The sequence below is a fragment of the Trichosurus vulpecula genome, chromosome 8 (genome assembly GCF_011100635.1).
Source record: "Trichosurus vulpecula isolate mTriVul1 chromosome 8, mTriVul1.pri, whole genome shotgun sequence".
In the NCBI taxonomy this organism is placed as follows: Eukaryota; Metazoa; Chordata; class Mammalia; order Diprotodontia; family Phalangeridae; genus Trichosurus; species Trichosurus vulpecula.
This window is the reverse complement of record NC_050580.1, coordinates 13,164,133-13,176,530: the sequence shown is the minus strand read 5'-3', so window position 1 is coordinate 13,176,530 and position 12,398 is coordinate 13,164,133. Positions and strand designations below refer to the sequence as shown.

The 12,398-nt window shown below is 44.2% G+C and overlaps 1 protein-coding gene across 1 annotated transcript in view; it reads left to right on the top strand.

The window, feature by feature from the left end:
* PTEN (phosphatase and tensin homolog) overlaps positions 1-12,398 on the top strand; it is an 81,043-nt gene that overhangs the window by 45,510 nt on the left and 23,135 nt on the right. The window contains exons 4-5 of the mRNA XM_036735336.1: positions 972-1,015; positions 1,834-2,072. Coding sequence (XP_036591231.1) covers positions 972-1,015; positions 1,834-2,072 — 283 coding nt within the window. The remainder of the gene's footprint in view (positions 1-971; positions 1,016-1,833; positions 2,073-12,398) is intronic.

Below are 12,398 nucleotides of genomic sequence, written 5' to 3'. Positions count from 1 at the left end.
ACTGAGGGGGCTGAATCACTTGTCCAAGGTCACACAGAAGACAGAGGTAGCACTTGAATCCAAGACCAGGCTGCTTTATGTACACTGTGCCCTGCCTTTCATTTAAATTAGGTCTTGTTAATTCCGCCTTCCAGATGGATTTGTTCTGTTGAGAGGCACAGACTTGGGAAGTCCATGTTAAAAGGATATGTTAACAGATTATAACAGAACTACCTGAGCATGACAGTGATGCCCAGTATTTTTTGAAATAAAAAATGGGCACCTGCCAAAACAAGCTCCTCCTAAGAAAAGAAAAGGACTGGGAAAGATTCTGAGGCTGCTGGTCATTGCTGTTTTAGGAGCGATCTGGGCCACTTTGGTGTGGTAGAAAGAGTGCTGGGTTTCTTGGTGTTAGCAGCCCTGGCTTAGGATTTGTGCTTTGCTGCATCTTTTCTTAGGTCATTTCCCCTTTCTGGACCTTGGTTTTCCTGCCTGTACCATAGAGGTGGGAAAGGTTTGAAGGCCACAACCCATGTGATTGGACCAGAAAATCTTAGGATCCTTTGAAGCTTTGGATCCTATGATTCTAAGGTGCAAATTCATTGAACCTGGGTTTCCTCATCTTTAAAAGTGGATGGTGGGGCAGCTGGGTGGCACAGTGAGTAGAGCACCGGCCCTGGAGTCAGGAGGACCTGAGTTCAAATTCGTCCTCAGACACTTGACACATGTACTAGCTGTGTGACATTGGGCAAGTCACTTAACCCCAATTGCCCTGCTTTCCCCCTCCAAAAAATAAAAAATAAATAAAAGTGGGTGGTTGATACTTGCGTTTATCTGCTGCCTCACAGAATTGTAGTGAGGAAGTAACTTTATGGTACTTTGAGTACTTTTGCTCAGCTGTGAATGACTGCAAAATACCCGTAGTCTCTGTATCATCTTAGAATTTGAAAGATTTTTACATATGTAAATGACCATTTTACCTTTTCTTTTAGATGTGCTGAAAGACATTATGATGCCACCAAATTTAACTGTAGAGGTAAGTGCCAGGTCCTGCCATTGGCTCAGGCTTGCAGTTAAAAAATGAAGAGGCACAGTTCTGCTGTTTGGGGAATAATTCAGAAAGTTAGAGAAAGTGTCTCCCTAGGATGCTGTTAGAGAACTGGTCACCCTGAGATTGTCATTGGATTCTAGAGCCTCAGTGGGATAGGATTCCAGGGCTTTGCCTGTAGTTCAGCCCTACTGAGTGCTGGGGAAACACCGTGTAGGAGACAGGCTGTCGGTGTTCACTTTGGCTTGGGCTCTTGTCTATCCATCTGTGATACTTTAAAAAAAATTGTGTGGAGAATAATTTATTTTTTTGGCCATTATGTGTCTGCTGTCAGTAGATCACTTGTTATTTCTCTGTCTCGCATAAACCCAAATTAGTAACTGAAAGAGCAGCTTAAAAAAGCCAGTGTTCTTTGTGTGGCATTGAAAAGAAGGAGGCTATTTTGTTACTCAACTGAGCCACCATCTCCTTTATATTTTAAAAGGATGGACCATGCTTGAGGATGCCCCTGCTCTTGATGGGAGGCACTTTTTTGTGGGTAGTGGAGGAAGAGTAGAGAAGGACCGAGAGATCTTTCATCACATGTCAGGGTCAGCTGGCTGACCTGCCCAGTGCTACTCTCTCTGACCGGGAAGTGGGGATGATGCCTGGCTTGCTAAGGCTAGAAGTCTATATGGAGTACAAGTGGAGGAATATGTTGGATTAGTGTATGCAGTGACACCTCTGGCTGCTTAACCATTCAGAGCAAGAGCAGTGTTTGATAAAACGGATATTCTCTAACGGTGCTATTTCTCTTCTTGACATAGTTGCACAGTATCCTTTTGAAGACCACAACCCACCCCAGCTAGAGCTCATCAAACCCTTTTGTGAGGATCTTGACCAGTGGCTAAGTGAAGATGACAATCATGTTGCAGCAATTCACTGTAAAGCAGGAAAGGGCCGAACTGGTGTAATGATTTGTGCATATTTATTACATCGAGGAAAATTTTTAAAGGCACAAGAGGCTCTAGATTTCTATGGGGAAGTGAGGACCAGAGACAAAAAGGTGAGTTGTGTGTAGACACTTTTGCCCCCTCTTTTCTCAGGGTCTAGAGCTTCTTACTTGTATACGGCGCCTCCTGTCCTGGGACAAACACGTTACGCTTACTTCATTTGCCTAGTCAACAGAAAATCATTGGATGTTCCTCAGGGAGTGGAGTGGTGTGCTTGTAGCTTATTGCATGGAGTCTTTACTTCAGATTTTGTAGTAAACCCTTCGTATTCCTTCTCAACGAGCAAGCGGGTAATGTCTGGTTCGTTGAGTTTCGGTGAGCGCACCGGTGCCTTCAGGCACATTGAGCTATATTATTCTGTGTCCACAAATGCAACGGCAACTTTATTGTTGTTGAATCTTTATAAATTAATACATATAGAAGCCTGTGAGTTACAGGTCAGGCTGATGTGTCAAGTACGCTTGGAAATAAAGTGCCTTTGGAAGGTAAGTTTGCTTGTATGATAAATTCCCCATGAACTTTTTTCTTTCAGTAAATAAAGGGTTTTCCTAACTTTATCATGAGTATTTAAAAATGTAATACACACCAGGCAAAAGGTCTCCTTGGATAGCATTAATTCTTGTGTTTCTCCAAAGACTTAACTGGTCCTTCTAGGTTCAGATTCACTGTTCTGTTTGATCAGCACAGTAGTATAAAAGACAGTGTGGTGTAGTGGAGAGAGAGCACCAGCCTCGGAGCCAGGAAGACCTGGGGTCAGGTTCCGTGTGACCCTGCCAAGGCACTTACCCTCTTGGTACTCTCAGTAAAGGAGGCCACAGAGACTGGGGAAACACTTGGCTCAAATTAGTGCGTACCAGATCTGCAATGCTCCTCGTCTGCTCTGTAGATCACTCCTATCTTTGGTGGTCAACATTTTGCTTTCCAAATATTTACACATGAGCCCTTTAATGATGCATTCTAGAAATTGGAAAGAGAGAGAGAAGTCAAATTCTTCAGCCTGGCAGACTCTATCTTCTTACTGTTTCTGAAAGGAAGGAAAATATTTGCCTCTATCTAGTGCTGTAGTACTGTTTCTCCCTTTGTGTGATTCCCCCGAGCCCCCAGGAGTTCAGCCGTCCTGTGGGCTCGTTCTCTTGAGGGCCTGGGGTGTCATGATGGATTTCCTGAAAACTCAAGGGAGCTGTGTCTTAGCATCCTTTCCCTTTACTTTTTCCTTTCATTCTCTGTTGGCCATTTTTGTTCTTCCGGACATTTTCTTTGCAGAGAAAAGGAGGCAAAGTAACCTTTGAATAGTCCTAGGTTCCTTTCATCTCCCTTTAGCCCAATCTCCCTGAACAACCACTGGCCTCTCCTCCAGTTTTCTTGCATCTAAATGATAACAGTGTTTTGTTCTTAGGAGTCACAGCCCGCCATATGAGCTCCTTCTCAGCATTCTTGACATTGCTCTTTGTAGTGCCCTCTCATTCACTCAGTATTTTGTAGCCCATTCTTTTGTCTTTTTTTTAACTTTAAGTTGGTTCTAATGCTGTCTGCACTGGTTCCTGTAGTTCAGGAATTCTTAACCCGGTGTCTGTGAACTTGTTTTTTCCCTCTTTTAAAAAGTATTTTGATAACTGTATTTCAACGTTACTGATTTCCTTTATAATCTTGTGTATTTTATTTTATTCTTTTAAAAACCTGATTCTGAGAAGCCTTCTCTAGTTTGCTAAAGTGGCCCAGGACATACAAAGGTCAAGGACCCCTGCTTTGGGCCATTGAAGATGCCACTGTCAGAGATTAAGTAGAATTTAGTCGTGACGTGTCGTGGCTGAAGATGTGTCCTCATCTGCCTTATTTTGTTTTGATTGAGTAAATTGGCCCTACAGCTCAGCTGGTGTGGGAAATACGAGGCCATTTGCAGTCCCTTCTGGACTGCATAGGACTAACATTGCCGCTGCTGACCTCATTGAGGGAGCAGCCTCTGAGAAGACAAGGAGCTTGCCAGAGAGTTGGACGTGGGATCCTAGCTAAGCTGGGTTATCCTGAAACCACTGAGAGTTAGAAACCAGAAGTATTCTGCTTTGCAGCCATCTCTGGAGTACTCTCTTCTCCTAAGAGATGAAAATGGAATTTCCCCCTTGGAGTCTCCCTGCTGAAACGTTGTGTGCTTTGAGGAATTTCTGATGATGACACTTAGGACTATAGTTAGGATGAGCTGAGCCTGCTTGTGTTCACTCCCTGCTCCCGTCCAGATTGACCCTCCCACACCTCCTCATTTGCTGAGATTCTGCTCATCTTCTCTGGTTGCCCGAGGTTCTCAGGGCCTTTCTTTGGGGGTGATGGGGTTTCAGAATGGCTTTCGGGCTTCACTCTTTTCTGTCTCCCTCTTAGGTGAGGTGCCCACTTCCCTTCCTAGTGACAGCCCTTGGTAATGTCTCCTGCCCAGTTCTCATGCAGAAGCTGTGCTTTGTAAGATGTTACAGCCTGTTTATACTTGTAGCTCATGACCAGATCACCTCAGAAGAAATTCATGCTGCAGCCAAAATCATTTTAAACCACTCAGGGCTGGATTTTTGAGAAGTCTGAAAAAACAAGCAATTCGAAAAGAACAGAGACCATTAAGGGTACCCTTCCCCAAAAGTGTCATCAGGAAGGCATCAGTAGCTGACAACTCCTATGCCTACCTCCTCATCTCTATAAAATCTTTAAAAAATAGTCTTAACACACTGAAGATTTCCTTAACAAAAGTCTAAGAAGGGAGCAGGGAAAGCCTTTTGTGGCTTACTTTTTGTAGTGGACCACATCTTTACAGCCACACAGCTAACTGAAGTGAAGAGGATTTGGGGCCCTGTTTCTGTTTGTTAATTGAAAAAAAAATTCCCTAGAGCATAATACAGTCTTACTGATGCAGGTGTTAACGTTGTACATGATGTGGTGACATGCAACACTGTGGAAACAACTTTCCTTAGCTCTGTGTTTCATACTATTAAGTATGGTATAAACCAGGAGCACACGCTCTCCCTTCATGGGTTCCCCAGTGTCAGGGTCCCATCAGGTCTAAGTCCCACATCTCCTACAGAGTGCACACAAGAGGATTCCTTCCTGAGGCTGCGCTCTTCTGGTCATTCATGTTTGTACTAATTGCATCTGACCTGGGAACACATCAGAGTCTTACAGTGATAGGAAGGCGATCCACTAACCATTCACAGTGATGAAAAAAAGCAAATGGGAAATGCCTGTGGCCCAGACTGACATGTAGCAGGACGGCGATCACATTGAGTTACAGTCACGTATCCTATTGCAGTTCAATTCAGTAAACATTTATTAAGTGCCTACTATGTGCCAGGTAGAGGCATGGTTATGGAGCTTAGTGTAGTTATAATCAGTCAGAAAGCAGTACTTAAATGCTTAGTACGTCCTAGGCTAAGTGCTAGGAATAGAAATAGAAGCATAGTCCTTGTCTTTTTTCATGGGGGAAGATAGTCCCTAAACAGGAGCTGAAAAGCACGAGGGATTAGGAAGGTGGAGATGAGTCAGCATCCCATCCTGCAGAGGGATGAAGATCTCTTGGGGCTGGGCCGCCTCTTTGAATTGGAGGTTCTGGGCCAAATTGGCCAATCAGAAAGTGAAGCCTCAGGGTTGCAGAGGAGTTTGGGGGAGTGGAGAGAGTTTCTAGGGTAAAGGGCTTTCAGGGGCAAGATAGAGAAAGTCCAGTGGAGATGAGCCATTGGGGCAGCCTGGAGGGGGGTGATTACCCCTTGGACCTGGGCGATCTCTTTACAGTGGACTTATGGAGTCAAGTAATGAGTTGGAGTTAGGAAGAGCCACTGTCAGGCCTTACCCCTGACCTTGTATGATACCGGGCATATCGTTTAATTTCTATGCCTTAGACAACTTCCTAGGATTTATCAACAAAGTTTTTGATGGGCCAAGATCTGTGTTGGCAGAGGCAGTTCTTGTGTGGAGGTAGCACCAGAGTGAGGAGGTCACAGGGTTCTGTGCCTGTTTATTCACTCACACGGTCTTTCCTGTCTCTATCTGTGTGTCTCTGGGTATCTATCGAGACAAAGCTCTGAGCTTTTCATGGTGTAATCAATGCTATTTGAGAATAAATCTAGCCAAGTATTGAGGGATCGTTAGGCTGTAGGCTGTCCCATTAGTGGCCCTGGCCCCCAGCCCTCTGTTAGGGTGATGGAGTCTTTGACCCTGGCCCCCAGCCCTCTGTTAGGGTGATGGAGTCTTTGACCCTGGTCCCCAGCCCTCTGTGCCCCTCCTCTGTTACGGACATGCAATTATGGAGCAAGGTTGGCAGGAAGAGCAGGGGCTGAGGTTCAGACCCTTACAAGTTCTAGGCCATCCATAGAAGTGATGACCCATTTTCTGTGTTTGTGGCTGAATCAGGTTTTTTAGGTTCTTCTGATCTCACTATGACCACTGATTGATGTTGCTTACACTTCCTTAAGAAATAGTGATTATATTAATGTCTGGGGCCGGTTTTTTTAAAACTCGTTTCCCCTTTTTCAGTGTCAGAATCTTGTTAAAAGTATCAGGTTGGTGTTATTTCAGTTGTACATCATATCTTCACATTTTTATTTTGCTAATTTGGTATTTATTTTGATCTACGAGTTAGTGGTATGATTGTACCCCTAGAAGTAAGAATTATTCCTACATGAGCAACTAAAGAATTAGTTTCATCTTTGTGTGATAAGGTTTGGGCCAGTTATGGCCTGTGGCCTCTGATGGTATGCATGGCATGTCAGTTAGAAGAATGATAATAATAGAGGTATTTTTATGGTGCTTTGAGGTTTGCAATATGTTTGTATGTATTATTTGATCCTCACAACAGTCCTGTGAGTTAGGTTTTATTATTTTCATTTTATGGATGAGGAAACTGAGGCCAACAGGGGTGAGTGACTTGCTCAGGGTCACACAGCTGGTCAGTGTTGGTGGTAGGATTTGGACTTGAGTCTTCCTGACTCCAGGCCTGGCTTTAGAGCTCCTCCCTACCCCATTTACTGGTGCATTAGCTTGAGAGGAGGGAATGCACCAGTGTTCCATGGGCCAAGAAGATAGGGATGGGTCATTTGTGCTCTGCTTGGGTAGATTATCCAAGTTGATGAAAAATGTCCAAGGACTCTCTTTGTGCTGCTAGAGTTTGAGAGCCTTCTTCATGATGATGCCCTGCTGGAAGTTCTGAATCACAGAAAGGAAGTCAGAACATAGACCCTGCAGCCCAGCAGGAGTTCAGCTCCTAGTTTCTCTGGACAGGGACTGGTGGAGAAGCACTTGTCATTGCATCTCCCACCATTCATGATGAGCACAAGCACAGAGACCACACTTGTGATTTCCACAGGAGCTGAAAGGGTAGAGCTTATTATTAAACCTTTGCAGCCAGGTGACACCGTGGATAGCGTGCCCAGCCTGAATAATTCAGATCTGGCCTCAGACACTGACTAGCTGTGTGACCCTAAGTGAGTCACTTCACCCTGTTTGCCTCAGTTTCTCATCTGTAAAATGAGCTGGGGAAGAAAGAGGCAAACTACTCCACGATCTTTGCCAGTAAAACTCAAATGGGATCGCTAAGAGTCAGGCACAACCTGACAACAACAGCGTCATTAAACGTTTGATGATCCTCTCCCAGTTCAGTCAACAGAGGCTTTAATAATTAATCACTTTCTTGCTAAAGAGCAATGGGGAATATTGTCAAAGATCTGTTGGAAGATGTGGCTTCGGATTAAGAAATGAGATGACAGGCTTGTGGGTTCACTCATGTTTAAATATGGGATTACTTTAGGAAGGGAGTTAGAAGTCCCTGGATGTAGCGAGCGCTGAATAACATCACTTCAGAATGTCAGCTGATTTGTAAAACCTTACAGAGGAGGGTGGTGGGAGATCATGAGGAAACAAGCAGTCAGTAGAACAAATTCCCACAATGGCTGTGTCCCTGTGGACATCTCCTTGTGCATCTTGAGTCCGTTGCTCTTCTGGCAGGATGTGGGGAGCATGCTTTATCGTCAGGATTCTGAATTCATGGTTGGTTTTCATGTTACCCAGAGTTCTTAAGTGTTTCAAAGGTGTTTTTTGTTTACGTTGATGTTATTGTATGAATTGTTCTTATTCTGTTAACTTTAGTCTGCATCAGTTCATATAAATCTTCTCAAGTTTCTCTGAAACTGTCTCATTATTGCTTATGGTGCAGTAATAATCCCTTCCATTTGTTCAGTCATTCTCCAAATGATGGGCATGCCTTTAGGTTCTAGTTCTTTGCCACTCCAAAAATGCTGATGTGTAAACATATTTGTACGTATGAGGCTTTTTCTGCTTTCTTTGATCTCTGTGTGATATAGGCATAGCAGTGAGATCACGACTAATGGGCCAAAAGGTATGTGCAGTTTAACAACTTTTTGAGCATGTGGTAGTTCCAAATTTCTTTCCAGAATGGCTGGACCAGTTCACAGTTGATCTGAACTTTCTAAGAAACCGTCGATTCCAAACTCATCACTCAACTTGTCGATCTGTCTTACGTTCCTTTTGGAATCCAGAGAATCGCTAGCATTCCAGACTTTGGCTGATGCCACGTGCATGAAGGGGACTCCTATGAAGAAAGGCCACAAGGGTGCATTGGAACCAGTTTGGGAAGGAGCTTGTATCCTCTCTTCAGGTACTCAGAAGAGCGACCTTTGCCTCAGAAGGAAGCCTAGTACAAGAAAGAGAACTGGTCCTGGATCAGAGGATTTGGTTTCTGATATTGGTTATGATGAAAATTACCTGCGTAAACTTGGGCAATTCCCTCATCTTTCTAGGCTTTTGTTTCCTCAATTTGTAAAACAAATAGGTTAGTCCTAACCTTAACTCTAAAACAGATAGATTTCAGTAGGTGGCATCTGGGGGCACTGCTGGCTGTGGATCTCTGTCAGTTCATTTTAACCAATGTGTGAATGGATTGGAGAGAGGAAACACTGTTGGCAGTGAGTCTGGTGGTGGCTGAGAGCTAAGTGGAGAGGATGGTTGTGATAAAAAATCCAGGTGAGGAAGAGGAAAAAGCCTTATCTTGTCTGGGCAAGTGTGTGGGGGGCTTTGAGGTGCCGCTGGACCCTACAGATAGGTGGCCTTGAGGCTGCAGGTTCCCCACAATCTCCTTCACAATCTCCATGTTACCTCTGTGCTGTGATAGGGCATCTTCATGTAACTGTAGCTACTGAAATAAAGATATTGTCTGTCTGTTATCTTACACTGAGAAATTGAAATTATAACTTTTTTATGGAAAAATCCTACTAGCTCACATTTATAAAACACTTTGCCATTTACTAAATACCTTCTTTGAAACAGCTTTAAGATAACATTTTACAGATCACGAAACAGGTTAAGTTTGTGACTTGCCCAGGACACGAGCTCCAGAGAAGTAAGTGGCGGAGCAGGAGGCCAAAGGCAGGTGTTCTTTCCACTAGGCTTCCCCTAATCAACTTCCGTTTGTCTGACAGTGCTGATGGAGAATACTCACCCATGCTCTTAGGAAAGCTTGACATTATCTTGACATTAAATTGGTGGGTTTTTTGGTTCTGAAAATGTTATTTGTGCTTCTATTCCTTGCCTTTTCAATAGTCTAAAGATTATCTCCTAAACTTGCTGCTGCCTCTATTACAACTATGAATTTAGTTGATTTGGGGGACAGGGAGAAGAGTTGGTAGGAGAGCTCCTGTGCATCACGCACGTTCTCTCTGAGATGTTGGGGTGTCCAGGCCTCCTTGCTTCCCAGTGCCTGTGCTAGGCAGGGGTGGCCTCCTTCGATTGTCTGGTCAGTCACAGCTCATCTCCTGAAAAAGACCCAAGGTCAGAAAAAGGATAAAAATCAGCCTCTCCCAGTATTTCTCTAAGTGCCTTAAGTGTAGACAAACCATTTCAATTTTTCTTGAAAGTTTCATGCAGTTTCTTTCCAAATTACTAATGAGGAGGAAAAAAAACCTTTGAATTGGTTTTTATTTTTCCCATTCAGGTTTCAAACATAACATAAAAACTCTAATGTAGTAAGCTTAGCCACATCCAAACAACTTAAGATTGATTTCAACTCAGTGCCCATGTTCTTGTTTTGAGTCAAAAATTTACCCTTTTTTGCTTCGCTCTTTGTCCTAGCTCGGTCCCCTGGAGGACCATTAGAATGCTCATGTTTCCTTGGGAGGTGACTGCTGCATCTCCTTTAGCCTTTCCTAGTCCAGTGAAAATGTTAACAGTTCCTTCGGCAGTTGCTCAGAGAATGTGCTTCTCAGGTCACCTGTTTATGAGCAGAAAAGCTCTTGAATGATGATTTCAGTTTAAGAACTGGCCCTAATTCCATGTGTGATCTGCCCAGTGCCAGCCCAGCCAGGTGCATGCTGCTGGCCTCCCTGGTGCACCTAATTCAGCCCATGACTTTCACAGCCATGTCCTTACTGTTTTGTTCATAACAGACCTTGTATTTAATGGAATTCTTGTCTTTTTCTTTCTTTCACACCAGCGGTTTGTAAGCCACATTTCAGTGGAGAGTTGAACTGTGTTTAAGCCCATTTCCTATTCTAGCCTGTGATCTCATTATTCAGTTTAGGTTGTTTTCTAACAAATTAACTGCCTCATCTAGATTTGTGTTCTTGACTGTCTGTAAACAGGCCTTTGCCATTAGCATTTGATGACAAGATTGGGAGTAGCCGTTCTTTATTTTGTGCTTTAAGGTTTACGAAGCACTTTACACATGATATCTGATTTATTATCATTACAGCCCTGTGAGATTTAGGTACCAAAGGAGTTGTGCTCATTTTCCATGTTAAGTGTCTGGGGTGGCCTTTAAAGCAGTATCTTCTCACTATAAGTCCAGTATACCAGCCATCCATCATGTTGCCTCTGCCATCCGCCTCAGAGGAGGGCCCAGTCACTGGAGAGCGCCTATTCAGAAATAGTCTTTTGGCCTAGAGTTAGTGACTGCCTTCCATGAAGCTTTAGATAGTTTACAAATGGATCTCTGAGTTTATTTTGTCTTTATTTTCAGTTAGCGAACATTCATTAAGTACCATTTATTAAGTACTTCTTATGTACCAGGCACTGAGAAGTGCTGGGAATACAAAGAGAGCAGAAGACAGCCCCTACCTTCAAGGAGCTCACAGTCTAATGGAAGAGACAGCAATTAAATATGTACAAACAAGGTATAATACCGAAAAAACAGAAGATAAAAGAGGAAAGGCAGCAGAATTCAGAGGGGTTAGAAAAGGCAGGGCTTTTAGTTGGGACTCAAAGGAAGATGGAGGCAGAAATGAGGAGGGAAGTTGTATGGGGCAAAGGAGGGAGCCAGAGAAAATGCCGGGCTCCCAGAGATGGAGGGTCTTGTTCATGCAGTAGTCAGGAGGCCAGTGTCACTGGGTCAAAGGGTACATGTTGGGGAATAAGGTGTGAGAAGACTGAAAGGGAGGAGGGGGCTGGGTTATGAAGGGCTTTGAAGGCCAGACAGCATTTTATATTTGCTCCAGAAGGCCATGAGAGCCATGGGAGTTGACTGAGTAGGAGGAGTAACGTGGTTAGTCCTATGTTTTAGGAAAGTCACTTTGGTGGGTGGGGGGAGACCTGAGGCAGGCAGGATTTCTTCCTCAGTACCTAGTGCAGAAATCCAGGCATGAGGTAATGAGGACTTGCTCCAGGGTTTGGGGAGTAGTGGAGGACAGAAGGGGGCACATTCTAGAGATGATGCAAAGGTGACATCAGTAGACCTTGGCACCATATTGGATATGGGGGGAGGGGTGAGAGAGAGTGAAGAATCCCAGGATGGCTACTGGGTTGTGCCTGAGGGACTGGGAGCATGATATTGGCCTCTACAATACTAGGGAAGGTAGAGTTGGGGAAGGTTTAGGGGGAGAGCTAATGAGTTCTGTTTTGGACATAATGAGTTTGAAATGCCTACTGAACATCCAGGTTGAGATGTCTTGAAAGGAGCATTTGGGGCAGGAGAGGTAGATCTGAGAATTGTCAGCATAAAGATGGTCATTAAATCCATGGAAGCTGATAAGATCGCCAAGTGAAGTAGTATAGAGGGAGAGGAGAAGAGGGTCCAGGACAGAGCCCTGAGGGCCACTTAAGGTTAGAAGGTGTGCTTTGGATGAGGATCCAGCAAAGAAGACAGACAGGAGTGGTCAGAGAGGGAGGAGAAGAGGCAGGCCTGGGATGGAGGGGTGGTGGTGGAGAGGAGTGGTCCTGAAAACCTAGACAGAAGAGAGTTTTGGGAAGGAGAGGGTGATCACCAGCGTCCACAGCTGCAGATAGGTCAGAAAAGGCCATAGAATCGGGCAGTTAGGAGATCATTAGTCACTTTGGAAAGAGCAGTTTTGATGGAATGATGAGGTTGGAACCCAGCTTTTAAGGGGTTAAGAAGAGAGTGAGAGGAG